General features: G+C 42.7%; 1 protein-coding gene across 27 annotated transcripts in view; it reads left to right on the top strand.

Moving 5' to 3' along the window:
* The window catches only part of MAP4K4 (mitogen-activated protein kinase kinase kinase kinase 4), a 184,406-nt gene extending 165,755 nt beyond the window's left edge, over positions 1 to 18,651 (top strand). For 14 of the 27 annotated variants that reach the window (XM_033124270.1, XM_033124269.1, XM_033124266.1 and 11 more), the window contains 9 exons: positions 1,026 to 1,143; positions 1,470 to 1,640; positions 7,042 to 7,185; positions 10,021 to 10,155; positions 13,211 to 13,311; positions 14,835 to 15,008; positions 15,485 to 15,644; positions 16,441 to 16,580; positions 18,320 to 18,651. In XM_033124270.1, the coding sequence (XP_032980161.1) occupies positions 1,026 to 1,143; positions 1,470 to 1,640; positions 7,042 to 7,185; positions 10,021 to 10,155; positions 13,211 to 13,311; positions 14,835 to 15,008; positions 15,485 to 15,644; positions 16,441 to 16,580; positions 18,320 to 18,403 (1,227 nt within the window). In that variant the 3' untranslated portion in view covers positions 18,404 to 18,651. The remainder of the gene's footprint in view (positions 1 to 1,025; positions 1,144 to 1,469; positions 1,641 to 7,041; positions 7,186 to 10,020; positions 10,156 to 13,210; positions 13,312 to 14,834; positions 15,009 to 15,484; positions 15,645 to 16,440; positions 16,581 to 18,319) is intronic. The other 13 variants (XM_033124272.1, XM_033124271.1, XM_033124288.1 and 10 more) reach the window with 1 other exon arrangement.
* The last annotated feature ends 4,895 nt before the right edge of the window (positions 18,652 to 23,546 follow it).

The raw sequence follows: 23,546 nt of genomic DNA, 5'->3' as shown, positions 1-23,546 counted from the left end.
ATCAGACACTCCTCACCCCTGAGGAGCGGGGGCAAGTTAACTGCTTTTTAAGGCAGGCTCGCCTCAGTATGGCCGTTGGTGACTGGCCCCTGGTCATGGGACAGGCAGGAAGGCTGCCAGCGGAGGGCATGGGTCCTAGGACATGGTGACTGCAGCTGCCCGTGGGGGGAGAGATGGTACAGGATGAAAGGACTGGAGCAGACACGTTCTCTTTTATCCAGTGATGAACCCCACCTGCACTCACATGTCTCCTTACATTTATATTTAAACTTTGCTCCATTTTGCTCTAATGTACAGAATTTACTATAACCCTTAACTCACTAAACTGGCAACTTTACTTTTCTGTTTGTTTTGTTTTTAATTGTCATTACATTTCCACTTAACAATTTGTTTCACTTCCTTTGTGGTATTTTTTTTGTCTTAAGTTACATTATTAACCAAAACACTAGTGCTGGTAAAAGAGCAAAAGGATATGCCCTATTTTGTCGTTTGCACCTTTCACTAAAGAGCCCCTTGTTTGATACGGGTTTAATAATGACGCACCTGAAATGAGGTTAGCCAAAGCTTCTGTAGCTTTCTGGCAAGAGACTCACTTTAAAATAAATAATATAAAATTAAGATTTGCCGATATTCCAACATAGATTAATTGGACTTTTGGGGGCAGGAGAGTACATTCAGAAATTGATGAGAGGAGATCAAGACATTTCAAACCTCCTTTAGGAGTTTTTCATTACAATTATTTACTTAGAGCATGGCATGTAGATCTTACTGGTAGCGTGTGGCATTCCTGTCTTGGGGAGCACTGTTCCCGAAGAGACGTAGCTCTCCCCGTGGGCCCAGGTCAAACAGCCTGCTCGGGGGCATGTGGCACCTGTGCAGAGGCGCCCCCATGAGTGTCTGGGGCCTCATGCAGAAGCACGGGAGCTTTCATGGGGAACCAGTACAGTAGAGAAGTGGGTTGAAATGTTGTAATGTTCATCTTCTTAATGTCATTTGTATTAATAACGTTGAAATTTACATTGCAGACTCAGTCCGCTAGTAGCACACTCCAGAAACACAAATCTTCCTCCTCCTTTACACCTTTTATAGACCCCAGATTACTACAGATTTCTCCATCTAGTGGGACAACAGTGACTTCTGTGGGTAAGTAACGTAGCAACAAGAAGGCAGCTGACAAACGGGACTCGGTCACTTTGCGTTGCTGTTTCTGGTGGCTTACTAGGCATAGCATGGTGGTGTTTCAGGCGCAGACCTCGGATACATACACACCCACCCCGCTTGCGTTGCCTTATTTGCAATGAGCTGCGTGGTCCATTTCCTTTTTCCATTTACATTTCCTACAAATTTCTTTTCCTTGACAAAGACTCAGTTATGCCATAAGAATATTTCCTCAAGGTGTTGTGGGGTGGGGGGAGGCAGGTGTGGTGTTAGCGTGTCCAGAAAATAATTTCCAGTGTTCTGTGTTTTAGTGGGATTTTCCTGTGATGGAATGAGACCGGAAGCCATAAGGCAAGATCCTACCCGGAAGGGCTCAGTGGTCAATGTGAATCCCACCAACACTAGGCCACAGAGCGACACCCCAGAGATCCGTAAATACAAGAAGAGATTTAACTCTGAGATTCTGTGTGCTGCTTTATGGGGTAGGTATCTTACTGCTGCTCTGGCCCTTTTATTTTTATTCTGAACAGGGGACTGGTGTTTTAGAGAAGTACTGTTTGGCTAGTTGAGGGATGTTTTGAAGAGCTGCTGACAGATAAGATGGCCGACAGCTCTGACGGCCATCCCTGTCCTTCTGTAGAATCACGGCAGGTGTGTGTACGCTGGCACTTGGGTCAACCATCAGGTATTACAAAGAAGAAAAGTAAAACGATGAGAAAGACATTCAATTTGGTCCATAGGAGAATGAAGAAATGTGTTGAATGGCTTTTCCTTAAATGTTTTGGTTTGACATTTTTTTCTTTGCTTTTTGTGACTTGGGCCTCACATCTCAATGAGGCTTTTAAAAGCAGTCTGCCGCTGGCCAGGTCTGCAGCAGGGGCCCGTGGAACTGACTTTCCTGTTGAATCCCTGCAGTGTTTGTGAAGCGTCTTGAAAACCTACGACACCGTCAGAGTCTGTTCATGGAGCATGCAGTGCATAGGACCGTGCCGTCTCACTTTGTAGAACTTGCTTTTCTGTCACCCCCCGGTCCATCACCTTCCTCACTCCCACAGACATCCTGCTCTTCGCCTTCCCTTGTCTTCCATTCCCACACTTGGTTTTTGTTTGCCTCTTCCCTGGTCCCCCAAATCGGCTGTTTTTAACAGGGACCCTGCATTTCTACTCAGAAGTCCCTTAATCCCTTGACATTGCAAGTATGAACAGATAGAAGACATGCAGTCCGTTCACTGAGCCCACACCACCCCCTCCGTAGCACGCGTGTGCCTTCCCCACAGGGACTGAGCCAGCTTTGCTCCCCACACACCTCACTGCCCAAAACGATGGAGGCTGATGTGAACCTCAAGATGTTCCTCATCCCGTCGTGGAAGAAGGGAATGCACTTACTAAGCCTCCCCCCTCGTCCACCTCTGAGCTTTATCTGTCCGCTGACTCCTCCCGCGGCCCCTTCAGGAGCTCCTGCTCAGCCTGGCTCCTGAGGGTTTGGAAGAGCTTCTCCACCCATTACAGACACACCTACTTTCTCTTTAATTCCTGCAGTTCTGGGTTGTTGCCCATGTCACTACTGATTGTTTTAAATCCCCTAATGATCATAAGTCCCTTCCTTTATTAACGTCCTAGATAGAGGTAACCGTAGCCATTTGGGGGATGGTTGGGATCACAAGAAAGCGGCCGGGGTAGCATTGTCTCGGCACGCTCGCTGCTGCTCACTGAATGTCAGCTGTGGTCGTTCAGAGAGCCGAGTCCCACACTGAAGGCCTGTCATGGGGGTGTTTATGTCATCAAAAATGATTATATTCTATTTCGTGTGGACGTAGTATTAAACACGTTAATTCTCTAGAAGTTGAAGTAATGTTTGTCCAGACTGTTTGTCCTGGAAGCCGCCTTACCCTTATTTTATGTTCCTCTAATCCTCTAAGTGCTGGGCCCCATTCTGTGTGCCGTTAACTGGTAGTTTTAAGGAAAATGCTTCTTTTTCCTAATTAATGTCTTTAATACCGCTGAGAAAAATAGAGCATCTCAAACCTGTGTTTTTAAAAATGGAGCGGTACTTTCTGTTGATCACTGTTAAAAGAAGAGATTAGGAGGTGACAAAGTTGCAGCGTTTTTTCTGCAAATGAGTGTGATTGAGTTGCTGGTTGGCTGTGGGCACATCCATGGTGGTTTCCTTACCCTGCGTGTGGTAGCTGCCGTGAGTTACCTGTCAAGGTAAACATAAGCCTCTTTCAGACTTAGACCCAGAGAAGTCAGAACCTGTACTGTGACAGCTGTAGCCTGACAAGAGAAAATTCAGAGGATTTGGAAGTTTATTTTCAAATGGTAAAATTGACGCATTTACGTTCTGCTGCCCAGTGTTAGATACATTTTTGTGTGTGTGTGTACCTTCCCAGAAAATGCTTGTAGTGATCATTCTTTTTTAAATCATCTTACATAACAGACTTTTGTTTTGTAAATTGTTGTGTATTTATTGCATTTTTTAATAAGGCAATTTTCTCTAGTTTGCAGCCAGGATTATTTTAACACATCTTTTGAACATGATTGTTTCCAGTCTTATGGTCATAACGAATCATCTGCAGTTAACTGCAGCATTTTGTCTATAATGTAATTTATAGACTTTGAAGGAAATTTTAAATCATGTTATACAGCTCTTAGCCATTTTTTCCATCAGCCGACACCAGAGTCCTTTGAGTATAGTTGCAGTTCTTGGTACAGCTTACCTTTGAATGATTAGCATTGTAAAGTTTAATTATATCTAGCAGTTGAAAGGTTTAAAAAGTGAATTTATAAAAAACTAATTGCAGCATGCAACTTAATTTTTTCATAGGCCCATAATTTTCAAGGTTGTTATTTTCCAGTGACTGTCTATATTCCTTCAACTGCTAACACTCGGTACTTTACAGTTTTTGGAACTACATAATAGAGAATTAGAATTAGGGTATAAGTGCCAAAATATCTGCAATTTTTGTGTATATGAAAAGATTTTTTTCAGCTTACTGTTTATTCTTTCTTATTGTAAAATCTTGATTTAGTTTTGGAAACCACAAATAATAAAAAGATTTCACACAGGTCATGTTTGGGGTAGCTATTACCAAATTTTTAACATATATTTTTTAGCTACTTGATATTGACAATTAACCAGGAAACTATTAAAATATTATATGAAATGAAACCTTTGGAATGGACACTTTGGCTGGTGGCACCTCTGTCAGTTAATGTTTTGTTTTATCTGCTGCAAATGACTTAAAAGCTATTTAGAATTACCTCACCTAGGGATGTGAAGGAAATAAAGTCCCCATTGACAGGGCAAAATGGCCAACCCCCAAAGTAAGATTTTAGGAAAATGAATAGAGCATGGCATCAGCATTCATTTCTCTTATCCTGATAATAAATCTGTTTTTAAATTGGACAGCAATTTTTTTTCTTTAAGTCATCATCTCGTGTGTATGATATTTCTATTGAAGATGAACTTCTTTTTCATAAGAGCATAATGGCTTGCTGTAAGCCTCATAAAGTGTAACACTATGAGCTCTAATCCAAAGCCATGATGTGACCTGATTAATAAGAGATCAGTGTCATCCGTAGCTGCCCTGGCTGTTATGGCAGCCTGTGGCCCCATGTGGCTGTTTAAAGGTAAATGCATTCAAACAGGAGATTCGGTTCCGCAGTTGCACGAGCCACATTTCAAGTGCTCAGTAGCTACATGTGGCCATTGTCTGATATCAGACATCACAGGTGAAAGTTCTATTGGACAAAGCTGGTCCAGATGGTACATGTTAAACTAATTAGAGATGACACAAGAAGCCTTATGCATTTATAAGCCTTTTTCCTTACGTTGTACGTATGAGTATACGTTGAGGGCTTTGTTTAATTTTATGGATCCCTCTAGATGAGTAGTGAATAACTCAGGTTTTTCCCTTTTCCACCCAAGTTCCAGAGGCTTCCCTCAAATTTTCTGAAGCTGTTTCGAAGTATGTCAGGCTCTAACAAACTATCTCATTAAAATAATACTGGACTAGATGGAAGGCACCTGTGATTTGGCGGAGGTGTACGTGGGCTGGGCACTCTTGTAAAACGTAGTTTCTACAAGGGCAGGGCGGAACTGGATTGTATGCCGAATAGTTTTAGTGGGGGACTTGATCAGGCCACACTGTTACCAGAAATTGGATGTGTGTCTCTAGTATGTGGCTGCATCCTTTGAGGTTCCAGAGCTGACAGGCCACGGCATTACTTGTAGCTGTCGTCTGTGTGGACATGGCTATCTATTAGCTGCTCAAGTTCTTACTCGAGTTCGAAGAGCAGTGATAGGAGGGGCATGCGTGAATTCCATGTTCCCTGCTTTCAAATACTGATTAAGCAGTTACTTTGTAAAAGCACAGATAACTTCATGCCTTGTCTCAGTGAGTTTGTTACCTGGTTTGGGGAATGCAAACAAATGTGCTTCATCCCCTAGGAATATAACATGATCTCTGCTGCGCGTTACCAAGTTGGTTTAGACCAAGGAAGCAAGTTCATTTGGGGAAATAAGTAAATGATAAAGACGTAGAAGTAAGTTGGCTGTAGGGACAGAGTTTGGAATGTGTCCTGGACCCTCTCCTGTCAAGAGAGTGTAGTTTTGAAGATACAGGATGACTCAGCGAGCACTGTAGGAAAAGTAGGACTGTTCTGATGTGCAGTCATGAGAAAGTAGAGGGAGGGTATTGTAATGACCTTGGTTAAGGTCTCCATCCATCAATTACAAGGTCACCTGAACTTGGGTGAGAGCACAGGAAAGGGGAGGGAGGCTTTGGTGGTCAGTCTGACCTGCGGTAAGGAGCAGGTGTGGGAGAAGGTGGTGCTGTTGGTAGAATTGGCAGCGGTCCAGAAGCTGTTGGAGCCGGTGGTACAGCGGGAGGGTGGGGTGTGGACTTAGGCGCCGCCCAGCAGACACAGCAAAGGAGACGTCAGTATTTAGGAAGCAGAGATGGTGCGCATTAACAAAGAGGAAGGAGACTGTACGCAGCTGGGGACAGTGGGAAGAAACTCGGCACATAGAGAGCCAGGGTGGGTCCCATGGGGAGGTCACAGTATTTTAATATTCCTAAGAAACAGGACAGAGGACTGACTGCAGTTGTTGCTTTCTTGGTGATGGTGGAGATTGGTCTTTAAGGAAACCGCACACTGGGTGATAGAAGCCTGGTCAGCCACAAACTGTTAAGGACTTCAAGCTGTGTAGAGCCATTCCAGAAGTTTGCCAGTGACAGTAACGACAGCTAAGGGAAGCACAGGGTGATCAAGAAATCTTGTCAGACGAAAGTTTGTTCAAGTGTCTGATGTGGTGAATGAGAAGTAGAGTCTGTAACCAATGGGATGGTGAGCGCAAAACATTCTGGGGGAACTAGGGAGCCCCAAAACGGGTGGACTGTAAAGGAAATTGGGGGGCGAGGCTTGCTTGCTTCCCCTCTTACATCATTTTTCGTGTTTAGGTAAGTACCATGTTTCCCCGAAAATAAGACCTAGCCAGATAATCAGCTCTAATGCGTCTTTTGGAGCCAAAATGAATATAAGACCCGGTTTTATTTTATTATAAGACCCGGTCTTATATAACATAATCTAATGTAATGTAAGACCGGGTCTTATATTCATTTTTGCTCAGAAGACGCATTAGAGCTAACGGTCCGGCTAGGTCTTATTTTCAGGGAAACACAGTAGTTCACCGTCACTCCTTGATGGTGATGTGTTGCAGTTCGGTTACTTGAACCTGTGACTGTTCTGACCTTTTCTTTTTATGGGTGAGTTAAGGAAAGTACTTTTTGCCGGATGGGTCGTGTTATCTTATCCTTCCCATACAAGCAGGCTGTTTGCCGAGCGCAGTACAAATCAGGTCTCTCTGTCTCCTTGCAACAGGAGTGAATTTACTAGTGGGAACAGAGAGTGGCCTGATGCTGCTGGACAGAAGTGGCCAAGGGAAGGTGTATCCTCTGATCAACCGAAGACGGTTTCAACAAATGGATGTGCTCGAAGGCTTGAATGTCTTGGTGACAATATCTGGTAAGTTTGTGGAGTAAAGCAGGATGGCAGCACTGTTTAAAACAGTGCTTCACAGCACTCAACGATTAGCTCATTTTCTGAAGTCAAGGTTAAATGAGACGTGCCACAGCCTGATTTTACGATAACGTGACTGCAGAATTAACTCTGATGGGACCCACACGTGCGCTTAATCTCTGTCTCCTCTAAAAAGCAGTCTTGCAAAGCACAGGGTGAGCGCTAGCTAACTGACATCTCCCACGCCACCCACACTCTCCGCCCCCTGCTGCTTGCTGGGTTTGTGCTCACTTCCTCCACGGGACTCTTTCATGCAAAAGGAACTATTCTTTGCTGAGCTGGTAAAAGGACTATATTGGGTTTTTCTTATGCCAGTGACCACTACTAAGTTTATTTTCAGAAAGAGCATTTTTCTTAGTGAAAATTATGTAATGTGTGTTCACTGCAGAAAGTAAAAAACTACAGCAGAAAAGCAAGGAGGTAGGAGAAATGAAAAGTAAAATGACCCAGAAATGACATGCATTAACTTTTCGGGTTCTAACTGCCAATCTTTTAAGCATATGAACACTCAGAATACACACTTAAGGGGAAAAAAATCTGCATAAAAAGTGGTTATGGAATATTCCAAACATCCAGAAAATAATAATGACAGAATAACACGACACCCATGTGCTAGTTTTTACAGATGCCAAATATACTGTTATACATACATTTAGCACCCCCCTCCCGCCCACCTGCCCTGGGAACCACTGTCCTGAAGCTAGGGTGTATCCTGTCCATTCTTGATGGTCCAAACCATGTAGCCTGCTCTTTGCATGTCATTAAACCTTCCTCCATGATACCCGTTTTACATGGCTACAGTATGTTTCTTTGCATAGATGTCCTAAAATTCATCTATTCATTTTCTGTTGTAAGTCTTTCAGTTTACTCCCTCTCATGTAAATATTTTTCACAAATATCTTTGTACCTTATTTAACCTTGAGCATACATATGCGTGTTTCATAGGTCATAATTTCCTAATAATTTGTATGATTTCTGGGATGAAAGAGTATACAAAATTATGAAACTTCAAATGGTCTTATAATGACCAGCAGCCATTTTGAGTCAGTTATCTGCTAACTCATGCTGGTTATTTTTGTTTACATGTAGAAAATTTCTTGCAGTTATTTTACTTTTCAAATAGACTTTTGGTTGTAAGTAATGACATTTATTGAAATGCAAAAATTTCACTGTCACAATTAAATGAGAAAACAACCACTTAAAACTTGAGTGTTGATGGCCAGTGGGTTTTAAAATTGGAGGAAAAAAATAAATGTGCAGCTAAAAATGGTTTAAACTTTATTTTTTGATCCAGTGAATAAGATGATTCATGGGGATCAATACTCAGCTGATACCAGTGATACTTTTTTGGTCTAATTATTTCCTTTTCTTGTCTTATTGCAGTAGAGAGGACATTCAGTATGACATTCATAGGAGTAGTGAGAGGACACCCTTGTTTTCAGATCTTAGGGGGAAATTACAGAGTTTCTCACCATGAATATGATGTTAGCTGTAAGGTTTTTGTAGATTTTTTTTTTTTTTTAATCAAATTGAGGTGGTTCGCCTCCATTCCTAGTTGCTGGGAGTTTTTATCATAAAATGGGTGTTGGGTTTTGTCAAATGCTTTTTCTCTATCTGTTCATGTGATCATAGGATTTTTCTTCTGTTGGTTTTGACGTGGGTGTCTGGCTTATCTCAGCATCTATTTTTTCTGGTTGTTTATAGCTGTAATTTGTTTCCCTGTATTCCTGTGTATGACCACACCTCAATTTATTCACTCACCCTACTGTTGACAGACGTTTGTTCCCTGTTTGGGGCTGTTATGAGCAGTGCTGCTGTGAACTTTCCCATGCATGTATTTGGGGCTCATGCATACACGTTTATATTACGAGATAAACTAACTGGATTATAGTGGGGTGTATGTACATCCTGCTTTAATAGATAATGCCAGGCTTTTCAAAACCGTTCTAGCAGTTTACATCACTTGTTTCCGAAGTTCCTCGTTACTCCATACCTTTCCTACTTTCAGTAGTATCGCTCTTTTAAGTGCTAGACACTAATAGGTATATGAAATTATATCATTATGGATTTACTATGCATTCATGATTGACTGTGAGAACAAGCACCTGTTAGTGTTCCTATGAGATTACTTCTTTGGCTTGCTCTAGATGCTTGCCCAGTGTTTCTGTTGGGCGAGCTCTCTTTTAACTGATTTTAGAAGAGTTCTTTATGTATTCTGGGTGGGAGTCCTTTGTCAGCTCTATGATGTGTAACTTACACACATCTCTAATTTATGGCTGCCTTTCGCTTACTTCAAGTCCCTACACTCTGATTTCTTTATCCCTTCTGTGCTCTCCAGTGGGAAATAATAGCCACACTGGAGGGTTTTGAGAATTAGATGTCATAACACATGTGAAAGCATCTTAGCAGCTCTGTCAGTTGAATGTTTGTGCAGGTGTTTGTATTACTTTGTGGTTTGTTGTTATGATACTGTCATATATCTACATAAGGGTGAGTTCTTTTTTTTTTTTTTAATTTCTTGGGGTGACAATTGTTAGTTAAATTACATAGAGTTCTTTATTCTTTAAAAATCTTTTCTAACTTGGGCTACACCTGGTGATAAATCCGGGGTTTCAAACGTCCATCTGAATAGCTTGAATTGAGTTTCTAGAAAAACTGATACAAAATGGTTCCCTTCAGGGATGATATTTATTGTTTATTGAAACTTCTTTTGGTTACTATTGTTATTAATGATGATACCTACTTTTGAAATATGTAAAATATTTATATTTGCTTCACTAGGCAAAAAGGATAAGTTACGTGTCTACTATTTGTCCTGGTTAAGAAATAAAATACTTCATAATGATCCGGAAGTTGAGAAGAAGCAGGGATGGACGACCGTGGGGGATTTGGAAGGATGTGTACACTATAAAGTTGGTAAGTTCCAGGAGAGTCAGAGGGTTTTGTTTTTCCAGGATTTAGTTAGTGTTTCATTTAAAATTCACATGTTCTTTGAAGATTTTAATAATAAACCTGTTTCTGCTACATGTACCTCATTTCTGCTGCTATGTTCCTAAGGCGTCTAGACCCAGGTGCACCTTTAAGCCTAACACACTTCGGTCCTGCCGCTCACTCTGTCCTCCGTCATCGTCATCGTGTCCACCAGTTCATCTTGTGAGAGAGTCTCTTCACCCTTTCTCTTTGATGGTCCACATCTTCTCTGTAAGGAAGCCTTGCCAAAAGAAAGCCTGCTGATTTGGGGTCATCCTGTGTGCTCCGTTTAGAGCATCATGGGTCCTGGCAGTCCCTGAGAGAACGTCTGCGAGTTTGCCCAGATCGCTGTGGCTTGGCCTTTTGAACTAAGTGCTCTGTGGAAAGCTGCTGTGCTCATTATTGGTCAATGAACCTAGCAGTGTTTCGTGTCAACTGTGCTTTTTTCTTTTTGGCACACATGCTGTGGTTCTCATGAAATAAGATCTCATAAGAACAACACCAAAACAAGTTTTTTTGCCTGTATTAAAAAAGATAAAAATACTGGCACTAATGGTGAAAATAAAGGGAAAATAATGGAGCTCAGTCAAATTAAAGTTTTATGGGAGAGATGACATATTATATATACATATAATTTGAAGTGGGAATTTGAGAAGATGAACAAATGGTCTATATGTACCTAACACTTATTAAACATAAGGGGCTTATTCAGTGTCGATTTCTGCTGTTTGTTTTCTTTTTCTATGTTTATGAAAATGTATCTTATAGCCAGTTCCTCTGCTCCCAGGGCTGTTACAGTTCTTGACATTGTCTTCTGTTTATGTCCTCTGTCCACGGCCTTCACATCTCTGGTTCATATGATTGCAGGGGCCACCCCAGTACTAGAAAGTACTGCTCTCTCCTTTGGTGTAGACTTTGGGATTAGGGTTTTCTGTGTTTGTGTTTGGGAAATATTTTTATTTGTTGAGGTATAACTAAACAATATAACTAAAATCACCTACGGCTAAACTTAATGAAAGCTGCAATGTTCATGAATAGATTGTCCTACAGGGGGAGCTAGTGGCAGATGTGTTAGATGGAAATGGGCTTTTCATCGGAACAAAACAGCAATCCCCACGCCTGTCATTCTTGCAGAATGAATCACAAGCGTTTTCTGGAAATAAGAGTGTAGTACCATTCATTTAAATTTAATTTAAATTAGTTAATGTGAAATAAACTTTCAAACTTAGTTCCTCTGTGGCACTAATACATTCCAAGTACCCAATACCACATGTAAATTGTGGCTGTCGTATTAACAGTACAGATATAAAACCTGTTTGTTATTGCAGAAAATTCTGCGAAATAACATTGGTCTGGGCAACCTCTATAATCCTTTGTGTCGTAATATTAACGTCAGTGACTTACTTGAGTAGTGACAATTTATGGAGTTTAATGAGGAGAGGTATTTGGTTAACCAGCCATCTCTCAGGTACAAAGGCAGAATCAAGTAGTGTGATAGCAGATAACTCGTAAAGAAACCGGTGCCTCTGCGCCAGCCTAGTCAGGCGTGTGGTCAGAGCCCCTCGGAGTATGTGTGTTTAGGCAGAGCTGCCTGACTGTGAGAATTGAAGCAACTGTGCACAGGAGGGTAATTACGTATGTAGTTATAGTTACGGGTATATACACAGGGTGCCAAAAAATATACACACATTTTAAGAAAGGAGAAAACGGTATTAAAATTGTAATACTCAATATAAACCGATAACAAAGATGAATACAAGTCATGTGTATACATTTCTTTGGAATTCCTGGTATATATAGTTATAGTTCCACTTACTTACATAGTTCTATATAGTTCTATATAATTCTATAGTAATAGTCAGTTATATAGTACAGTTGTGTACATAGTTATAGTTATGTATAGTTATACATAGTTATAGAGGTATAGTTATATATATATAGTTATAGTTATACAGTGATAGTTACATATAATTATAGTTAGATATATAGTTATATACTATATAGTTATATGGTTATATTTATATATAGTTATATTTTTATATAGTTATAGTTATGTATAGTTATATAGTGATAGTTATATAGTATAGTTATATATATACTTACATATACTTATAGTATATATAGTTATAGCTATAGTTATGTATATAGTTATAGTGATATATAGTTATAGTTAGTTACATGTAGTTATGTAGTATATATTTATATATAGTGGTTATAGCTATAGTCATATATATGGTTATAGTTATATAGTTATAGTTTTTTAGTTATATATAGTTGAGAGGTTTTCTTTTTAAAAAAAACAGTTTATTGGGGTGACAGTTGTTAGTAAAGTTACATCTGTTTCAGGTGTACAATTCTGTAATACATCATCTGTGTATCCCAGTGTGTGTTCACCACCCAGGCAGAGAGGTTTTCTTTACTGCTGCTCTTTTGGTGTGGAACTTCAGGTAGAACCGTAGCAGTTACTAGATCTATAGGTCAGGAAGTGGTTTGTCAGGGATACAGTGTTGTACATGGAAATAGAATTCAAACTCTGAGTTTTGGTGCAGCCTTCTGTGTTCCTCCGTCTGTAAGCCCCTAGGGGCAGGACTCTGGGAAAAGCCACAGGAAGATTTGGCGTCTTGCTGTGATTCTTGGCTGATTAATGACACCGTTCTCCTTTTGAAGTATTACTGAGCCCTTGAGGTTTTAGGGTGGTGTGCCTGGCTTTGTCCTTGGTTACCCAATACTCGCATTCTAAGGAACATAGTGCAAGTACTAAGCAGAGTATTGGGGTTGAGTCCAACACAACATCAAGAACTGTGAGAACAGCCTGGATTATCTGTTAAAGAACTTGGGAGGGAAAATGTGAGGCTTCATCTCACTGTCTAGGTCACCATTTCCTCCTCTTGGTGTGGATGAATCAGTAAAGGGCTTATTTATAAAGCTTGCAGTCAAAAGAATTTGGAGTTCTGTGTTGATGCTGACCTATGCTTTTCTTTTTTATGTTTTTTTTCCCCAGTAAAATATGAAAGAATCAAATTTCTGGTAATTGCTTTGAAGAGTTCTGTGGAAGTTTATGCGTGGGCACCCAAGCCATATCACAAATTTATGGCCTTTAAGGTAACATCATCAAGGGCACTTAAAAGTAGCCTGAGCCATGCACGCTATGACCAAGCGCCAGGGAATCAGCTTAAAAACCCGGCACAGTTAAAGCTGATCATTTAAAAGCAATGTGCTGATACAGTGTGTAACTGTATCCTAAGAGCAGCCATCTCTCATGTAATAAGCCTAGCTGTCTGCTTTCCAAGCCCTTGGAGTGGGAGAAGGGGAGAGCTCAGTGTTGGGCGGACACTTTGATCCATGTGCCAATGTGGTAACAGGGAAAGACAAAGCAACACCACCTCCGTTTAAAAAGCAGACCTTGACCTTCTACCTAAAGTCATGGATATGTATAAACATTTAGATAAGTTTTTGATAACAAAAAAGTATCCAACATTAAGCAGCTTTAAGGTATATCTATGCAGTAGAGTACTAATTAAAAGTTAAATTATGAAATGCATAATGATACAAGGAATGTGTATTGTACATTAAAAAAAGTAAGTTAAAATATGTATAATATACCATTTTTGTTTAAAGAAAAAAGTAGAAAAATATTTTATGTGAGTATTTTTACTATTTTATTTTTAGAGTTTGCATTAATTCTTAATGAAATTCTTAATTAAAAGTGACATTACTGTGACATTAAATATTATAAATAACTTAACATCATTTCTAATATTATACACAAAACCTTAAGCATAGCTCCTGGGACTGTTGAGTGCAGGGCAAAGAAATCAAGAATTTTTCATCTGAGATGATTCTATTTACTTATTTTTATAAATAGTTTTGATATATTTTATTAAGGGTAAGCTTCAATTATTTGGAAAATTGGCACATTTAGATTGCTTGTTGCTTGATTCCTTGTAAAACAGACTAAGTGGGGTTACCATATTTGCTTAAAAAATAAATCTACATATTATTGACTGAAAGTATTATAATTGGTTATAAAATTACAATGATCTTCTGAGATCTGCTCTTAATGTCCTTTGTGTTACAGGTACTGTACTGGTTGCTTTTATTATCTTTTTTAAGTCTGTCTTGTGAGCTGTAGGTACTGATATTAATGAAGAACTAAGACCACCCAATGCGTTACAGGCCATCAGTCAGGCCTGTGTATTACAGCCTTCCATCACCTTTTCACGCTAGTTGGAAAATGAAAGTGTCAGATACAAGTCAGATAGTGACTGTAGTTACCATACTGATAAAATTCTCAGTGTGGGACTCCTACAGATCCTCTCTGTCCGTTATCTGCGTTTAAATGGTTGAATAGTCCATCCTGATTATTTCACTGTAGATGTTTTTCTCACCACAGCAAGCCACAGGACTGTAGGTGGCAGAGCAGAATTCTTGGGAAGTGTCTTCGAGATGCTCGTTAACAGACAAAAGCATAATAAATTAAAGACTTATTTTAGAGTCTTTTTGGTTTTGGTTGTTGCCTGGCTGGCTCCATAATTGAATGACTTGGGCATGGCTTCTGTAGTTTGACCTACTAGAAATACGTTCTGCTGGGTTTCACGGCCCCTCTCTCGGTCACTTGTCTGCAGTCGTTTGGAGAACTGGTACATAAGCCATTGCTCGTGGATCTCACCGTTGAGGAAGGCCAGAGGCTGAAAGTGATCTATGGGTCCTGTGCTGGGTTCCATGCCGTCGACGTGGACTCAGGATCAGTGTATGACATTTACCTACCAACACATGTAAGAAAGAATCCACACTCTATGGTTGGTTGACTGGCTTCATTTTGTTTTGACTTTTTTTCTTTACTCTGCTTAGTGAACTAACACAAGCAGGGTTTCCTTACTTCCCCTGGTGTGGGGGTGAGTATTTAAGTGATGCGCCATTTTCAGTAGCTCCATGCTCTGAGACAAGTGGAAATGGTCTCCTGGAAAACTCTTAGCCCTGGCTTTGACTAACATGGGATGGATTGGGGGCAGTTGCTGGCAGGTCAGAATGTCCCTGGGTTGGGAGTGGTTTGAGGAACATAATTTCTTAAATGGAGCCCACAACCCAAATGTGTCCCAAGGAACTCAGGACATGTGAAGTGGTAGAGTATATGACCTGTGAAATGTGTTGTCTGAGCGCTGTATTTAGCATCAGGAATAGGAACCAGTGCATTCGCCAGGACTCTTTCTGAGCTCTTTTACAGGGGTGGAAATAGCCACAAACCCGTGTCCCTGTGCTTTGTCCTCTCGTCTAGATCCAGTGTAGCATCAAACCCCATGCAATCATCATCCTTCCCAACACAGATGGAATGGAGCTTCTGGTGTGCTATGAAGACGAGGGGGTTTACGTGAACACCTACGGAAGGATCACCAAGGACGTGGTCCTGCAGTGGGGAGAGATGCCCACGTCTGTAGGTACGTGTCACCCAGAGAGGAAGGCAGCGTTTGTAAAAGTAGAACCCTCTCTCAACTGCATGTGTGCATCATACCTGCTTTACGTGCTCTTCCGACTTTGGGCCATTTCACAGAATGCTTGGCGAGTGATGGTGGAAAGTGAGATTGGGGCTGGTCGTAATGTACTGTAGAACAAAAGGCAAGGCACTATTTATATTTAATACTTTAGAAACTCCTGTCATTCAGACCCTTCATTTACGACGTCCAGGGAAAATAGGGCTGATGTGGTTGTTGAGGGATTGTGGGAAGTAAAGGGAGACAGAGGTGATCTTCTTGCGAGTGGCAGAGCCACAGCCAGAAGCTGCGTCGTCTTGTGCAGGAGCAGCCGCAGGAAGAAGGTGCAGGAATGAAGGGAGAGGCTGGAATTCCCACGGCTCTCCGTTTATACCCCAGACCACTTGGTTTGATTGCACCTAAGTCACTGTCTGTCTGCTTGTCTTTCTTCCTCCCGTCGTCCCTCATGACTGCTTGATGAAAATATATGCAAAAGAGCTGTAAACTCAGTAGGCAGTTGCTCCAGATAAGCATGAAACGCCTCGGGGAAATGAAGAGATTCAACCGTTGAGTCAAATGACCACTTCCCAGGACAGAGTTCCTTAAAAACTGTAATCCTGTTACAGTCCCCAAATGCTGGACGTTTGGGGCTGTGTGTGTGTGTGTGTGTGTGTACACGCGCGTGCGAGGGCGAGGGCGAGGGGCATGAGCAGCGGCGTCTCACAGCTGTTCCTTCTCTAACGATGTGTGTTCTCCCCTCAAGCGTACATCCGATCCAATCAGACGATGGGCTGGGGGGAAAAGGCCATAGAGATCCGATCTGTGGAAACTGGTCACCTGGATGGGGTGTTCATGCACAAAAGGGCTCAGAGACTGAAGTTCTTATGTGAACGCAACGACAAGGTAACGGTCCTCATAGATTCTTTTTAGCTGCTACTGTCTTTTAACAGTAGCTTATTTTTCATGGAGTTTGGTGAAGCTTTTCCTTGGGGTTTTGATAGATTCTGAAACAAATTCATCAAGGAACTTTTTAGGAGTTACTTTTTAGACCTGTTTATGGGGTCTGGGGTGTGTGTGTGCGTGTGCGTGTGCGTGTGTGTATTTATTTTGCTGTGTGAGGATAGAGATATTTATCTCTGCAGCAATCATCATATATTTTAGTTTAAAAAAAACCACAAAACCATTAGATGACCTGTCCCGACTATGCTTCGCTTAGGGATAGGGAAGGCTAAAGTTGCCAGTTTCACTGGGTGGGTTCTTTGGTGGTTAGAGGAAAGCCCCCAGGCAGATGCAGGTGGGGTGGAAGGTTCCTCTCCCCTGGTGTGTATCAGGAAGTTACGTGCCACTTGTTGGCCTGCCTTTTGAGTAGTGAGATCACATCCAGGTTTGCCTGTCACGTGCCTAACAGCACAAATCATCAGCACAAATCATTTTATGCAGAAACACCCGTGCCTCTTACCGCTGAGACCCCTGGGCATCCAAACCCCAGTGGAAACCTTTGTTTCTCGAATCTGACCACGTGCTCATCTTCTCATTGTGCTGCTTGCCCTCCCCTCCGGGAGTCCCTCCGCAAACCAGCCTCCAGGGCAGCAGATGAGCAGATCCATGGCCCAGGGGCTGACCCTTCCAGGCCTGCTTTGGGAAGGACCTGGGGGGTGGGAGACTGATCTGTACCAAGCCCTGCCATCTCTCCTCTCCACTCGGATTAAAGCGGTCTTACTGCCTGAGGCAGCCCCACTGCCTCTTAACAACATTTCCACCTGTTGTTGCTTCGCCTTAAAATGGAGGAAATGTCCTAGCAACCAGGCTGCCGGTTGGCTTCTGAGATTCAGTTGAGGATTTTGACCTGAGAAAGGAGAGCTGTCGCTGCCCCCTTGGCAGCCTGCGTGCCCCCTGCCGGCCCACTGCGTGCTCAGCACCAAAGCCACGTCCCCACCAGCCACTCGCTCCTGCAGTCCCAACAGTCCTTTGCTAAGGAGTTGATCATCTCCCAAATCTTTTACCTTGAAAACCCATACAGCCTCACACCTAATCCCGGATTTACCAGCTTTTTGGCTTATATTTCCCTAAGTATATTTAATGTAGCCATGACTATAATATTCTTTGAACTTTTGGTATTTAAATCATTTTAGCATTCATGATGTTCATATCCTTTAAAGTTTACTAATAAAAGGTACAAAATTAAGTTACTTTATAGTCATATGAAATAACTAAAATATTTTAGCCTAGTTTTTTAAGAGAGAAAAATTAGGTTACCGAGGAGCTCTGCCCGTTGCTCATTGAGTTTTATCAGCACCTTCATGTTTTCGAAGGTGCTCACAGTGGACGTAAAAGAAATCGCCCAATTTCAGAATCGTCATTTTTTTTCTTTGAGTTCTCGCGATATGGCAATGTACAAGGAGTTGTCTGACTAATTAGCCATCTTAGTCGTCATCAAAACCGGCTGCTGCTGATGACTCCTTATAAATGGGAATTGACATCCTCTGGGATTTGCTTTTTAAAGGGGCCCCTGGGCTCTCAGCTTCTCCATGGGGAGGCGTGCGGGCTGCTGGTGGCTCCCGGTCATGGCCTGGGAACCACAGGAAGCACGGCTCCCACAGATGGTTTTCCTGCAAACCCCTCCTTTTCCTCTTGCTGTGCAGGTATTCTTCGCATCTGTTCGGTCTGGTGGCAGCAGTCAGGTTTACTTCATGACGCTGGGCAGGACTTCTCTGCTGAGCTGGTAGAAGCGCTGCGGCGAGGTGGCCCGTCCCTGAGTCGTCACGATCCTGAGAACTTGGAATTCCTGGCAACTGGAGCTCAGAGCCGCACTGGGGGAGTCCAGGACAGACAGCTGTGTGCGCAGACACCACGCGTGGGCTTCTTGTCTCCTCTCCCTCCTGCTCCTCCCTTACCAGGCTCCCCCCATTCTTTTCTTTTCCTTACTCAGAAAATAAATCGAGGCTGCCATGCAGCTGGTGCTGTTCACATTCTACCATCAGGTGCTACAAGTGTTGGGCTCGAGCATCAGACCAGAAAGCAAATGCCTTTCCTTCCACTCCAGAATTCCTATCTCTGAGTGACTGTCGTACGGGTGTCTGAAGGTGGAGACCGTGAACAAGCCGTTGGTTTATTGGAAGTGGGCACAAGGAGAGGGGAAGTGGTGGTCTTAACGAGCAGTTTGCTGAAGCAGATTTAATATAGTAACATTAACAATGTATTTAATTGACATTTCTTTTTTGTAATGTGACAATATGTGGACAAAGAAGAAGGTGCAGGTTTAAGAAGTTAATATTTATAAAATGTGAAAGACACAGTTACTAGGATAACTTTTTTGTGGGTGGGGCTTGGGAGGCGGGTGGGGCCGGTTAAGGGGGTCCCATTTTCGTTTCTTTGGATTTTTTTTTTTTTTTTTTGGCGTGGCCAAGAACTCAGCCATTTTTCTGTGTACCAGGTTTTGCCTAAATCATGTGCAGATGGTTCTTTTAAAAAAAAAAAAAAAAAGGAAAAAGAAGATGTGTGCATTTGTTTAATGGCCAGAACTTTGTTGTGTGACAGTATTAGCACTGCCTCAGTTAAAGGTTTAATTTTTGTTTAAACCTAGAAGTGCGACAACAGTTTTACCACAGTCTGCACTTGCAGAGGAAAAAAAAATTTTTCAACCACGTTTATTTTTTTTTTTTGCCTACCTCATTGTTTTTAATGCATTAAGAGGTGGTTTAGTTTATGTTTTTGGAAGAAAACATTAATGTTTAATTTAATCTTAATACCAAAACTATCAGATTGAAGTTTGACTGTTATTTTGTCACCGGTCTCAGTAGGCACAAGAGAAATTGTCCCCGAAGATGGGAAGTAAGCCAGAGGGCTTTATCATGCTGACCGATGCAGTCTGCTTTCTAAGTGGAGAGAGCAGGGTGCTGTGTTTTCACCACTTCACCATTAGAGGTTGGTGGCGACTGGAGCCTACAACACAAGGGCCTCATTTTCTCAGTTTGGGGTTTGCCAGCAGACAGACAGGGGGTCGTGTTAGAATAGTCACACAAACTGCTCAGTGTTGCAGGAACCTTCGGGGGAGGGGGGCGGTATTTCCCTTTTCTAAAAATGCAATGCACTAAAACTATTTTCAGAATGTAGTTAATACTGCTTATTCCTAAGCTGGCATCTTCCTGTGTTCAGGTGTAATATCAGAGCCCTGGCTTTTCTTGTTCTCTCTCTGTTTTTTTAAACCAGTTTTATTTTATGAATATGTTCATGACATTTGTAATAAATGTCTTGGGTAATAATTTGTTTCATGGCTCCATGGTCACTCACTTCCTCTGAGGAAATCCATCTCTTCTTGGTCAAGGAACGACGCCCAGTGTCATGGTCCTGCCATCTTTTCTCTTGTTGGCTTCTGTGGGAACACGTCACGATGGCCCCTTTAAACAGAAACTTGGTGTTCCACAGGCTTAATCTTCCTTGGGATTAATTTTCTTCCCTAACGTGAAAAGAGGGGACTTGCCTCCCAAACTGTAACAGTCATTTTTGCCAGGGCTTTGCCCAGCATCCTCATCTCATTGGATCCGTTTTGACCGCTGTTGCGTTCTCTTCCTCCGGGCTCAGCATTTTTGCCAAAGGCTCTCCTTTGAATTACAGAAATCTAGTGAAAAATATATGCACCTCACAAAGGCAGAAACAGCTGGTTGACATACCCACAAAGGCAAGGTCCACTGGGAAAGCCTTTCCTTGGGGAGGACAGGGCGATGGAAATGGTCTGTCCACCTGTGACTCTGGAGTAGTGCTAATGTCAAAACAGAAAGAACTAGTTGTTTTCGACTAATCTGTAGTTAACATAGAGAAGATCGCAGAGCTAATCCCACGTTTGGGAGGGACTTTTGAGATAGGCCAGATTCCATCACCAAAGTAAAATTATTGCTGGCAATTTCCTGCAAACGTTTTGGCTTTTCAAGTCAGGTGAAAAGTGCCACGGTGAACACGTGCGTGTGCCAAGAAGAGAAAGAACTGGATGGCTGGGTCCATTGTCACCCTTCCCATGGCTTTAGAGAGAGGTGAGAGTTGGGCAGGTATCTGAAAAAAATACTACTAATACTAACACGGAAGAAAGAAAAAAGGACGGGGTGTCATGGTCTTAACTATCCACAGACTTGAAGCTCAGGGTAACTCAAGGGGTGTCACACAGTTAATGCAGACATTTTATGGGAATTACTGAGTGTTTGGAACTGGTTGAAAACTGGATTCCCCTTAAGATGTGCTGGAGTCTGAGCTCACGTCAGAATCGTGCCTGTCCTGCTCCCACGGCCCCTGGCACCCACCTGGCACTCTCCTGGTGTGAGAGCTGAATGGAACTGAATTCAGTGGTGGGCTTACTTCACTGATCTCTGACAGCCGTTGTCCTTGTTGGGGGCCGGGGTCGGGGGGGCTTCTCCCTTCCGGGGCATCACCGCCGAGTCAGCCAGGTTGTGTTGCCACAGTTTGGAGCACGTGCCCAGTTAGGTGTCTCCATAAAACACTGGGCCGTTGAAATTTCATTCTTCCAGAGAAGGGGTGATTTTGTTCCTGTAGCAGGGTAGTGACTTCACAGAAGTGCCACGATGGCCAAGTTATAAAAGAAAACAGTATTATGATGATTCCATTAAATAGGGAACATGGAAAACGACTACAGCAGTGCTCTTCAAAACAAAACATTGACACGTCTCTAGGTGTAGTCCAGGCTTTAATAGGGAATGCCTTCTTATATTTAAATCAGTGTAACTAGTGAGTGCAGTGTTTTTACTTTTTTCTCATGCACGTGTTACGTTGGAGAAAATGTTTACAAACGTGGTTTTGTTACACTAATGCGCATCACATATTTATGGTTTATTTTTAAGTGACTTTTTTAAAGGGTTATTTTGGTTTTCGTCTTCGTTCTAGTCCACTTAGGGTGATTCACAATCCCTAATTTTGCCAATTATAAATTTGCTAAACAGTAATACCAGTGACAAACTGCATTGAATTTACTAATCATAGAGCTGCAAAGCAAGACTGGTGGCAAGGACACGGCCTTTTTTTTTTTTTTCCAGTGCTAACTTGTCTTCTGTGTATTATGAAAATTACTGTTGTTCCTTCCCCCCCTTTTTTTTCCTTAAATAAAGTGAAAATGACACCTGTTTTCTGTGGCATGAGTTTCAAATGTATCGTGATCCTTCAGAATGTCGCCTTCCTACAAGGATCCACGTTTTATGCGCACCGCCTTCCCTGTGGTCACCCCTGGCTCGAGTGGGTGGCGCCCACTTCCCGCGTCTCCCATAATGGACTGCCCCAGGGGGCGCCAGACCGGGGTAACGCTTGTTCAAAGATCTCAGAATGAAATTGGCTATGAGCCCTCAATCACCATGCTCTTGAAGCCAAAAGGGAGTAAAGCTGATCCTTAAGGAAGAAACACGTTTTATATTTTTCAGAATTAGATCCAAAGGTAAAATAGCGTTTTGTCTGTACCTAACAGGACAAAACCACCCTTTCTCACAATAGCGCATAAATACTAACTCAGGTCTAACTGGAGCGCCTTCAGTGCGAGGTCAGTGTGGCTGAGCCCCAGGAGCTGCCCATGGTCCCCCCACAGGTCTGACTGGAGTGACGCCCAAGGGCAGATCTGGGCCAGCCGTTGGGGTCAGCGCCTTGCCCAAGCCTCGGGTTGCGGAGATGTGGCTACACTACGGTCTTACCAATTAAACGTTACTGAACTAGCTCCTTTGCACTTCATGTGAGAAACATGTTACTTGTCTAAAGCGAAATAAAATTGTGATACCCTAGGTCACCAGACGAACAGGGTGTTTCACTGCTGCTGGTGGGTGACTGAGAATAGAAACCCGGCGGAGCGCTAGTTGTCTTGGGACCGCCCGCCGTTCATGGGTCCTGTTCTGACTTCCTTCCCCTCAGTGGGTTGACCGTTCACTTAAAGGAAGCAACCAGGAGCAAGTCAGCCCCGTGAGTGACGCTGGCTGTGTGTTGTGCTGTCACATTCAGGTGCAGTGAGATGGTTTTCTCTGCCATGTACAACGTAAAAAAAGGAAAAACATTGCCCATGCGTCACTTTAGGAGAAGTAGGTGTTAGCATTTTAGAAAAGGAAAACGGTTAAGGAATGAAGAGCAGAGTTGTTCCTACATTTGATTATGGGAGAAGAAGTAACGTGTTCAAATACCAGGTTCTCATACCTGGCCTCCTTCTCCCTCTGTCTTAAGGTGAATCGTATGATGCCCACGTTGCCAAGTCTCCCTGAAGCTGCCCCTCTGCCTCTGCCTACCCCGACTTCTCTCTGCTTCCAGCTCATAACCTGTTATCTTCATTCCCTGATGATGGTGTGGTGGTGTCTTGTTCGCTATTTGTGTCTGTCTGCACAGAGCCTGCACTGGCGTGGAGATTGGTTCTCAGCTTGGACCATTTGTTAACTCCTAAGTGCTCTCCTCCAGCAGACACTCAGAAATCCTGGCTTGTTTGCGTAAGTGGCATGAAATACAAACCCTAATGTTAATCCACGGGAAAAACAGTCGGCCTGTGCAGTGTGGGACTTGTGAGGACGTGCCCTCGTGTAGTGAGGCCCCCAGCGGGTGTGGACCCCCCACTCCATGCCGGGCACGAGGCCGCCGCCTCCACACAGGCCCCTGTCTGTCCCCAGCAGTCCCCGTTGCTGCAGGCTGGCTTGCAGTCAGAACAGCACCGGACCCTGGATTCCTACGTCATGTCTCCTAGTTTGCTTGGTTATGGGAAATTGGAATTGGATAGTCCCACTGGAAATGATGTAAAATTCTTATTTTTGTTTTGGACCAAGCCGTAAAATTCTGGCAGCGTGCCCAGCAGAAGTTCTACGGAGGGATGTGGACAGAGCTTGACCAAGGCAATTTGGCCCCTTAAAT

This window comes from Rhinolophus ferrumequinum, chromosome 13 (assembly GCF_004115265.2).
Source record: "Rhinolophus ferrumequinum isolate MPI-CBG mRhiFer1 chromosome 13, mRhiFer1_v1.p, whole genome shotgun sequence".
Taxonomy (NCBI): Eukaryota; Metazoa; Chordata; class Mammalia; order Chiroptera; family Rhinolophidae; genus Rhinolophus; species Rhinolophus ferrumequinum.
Note: the sequence above shows the minus strand (reverse complement) of the source record. Positions and strands in the feature narration are given on the sequence as shown.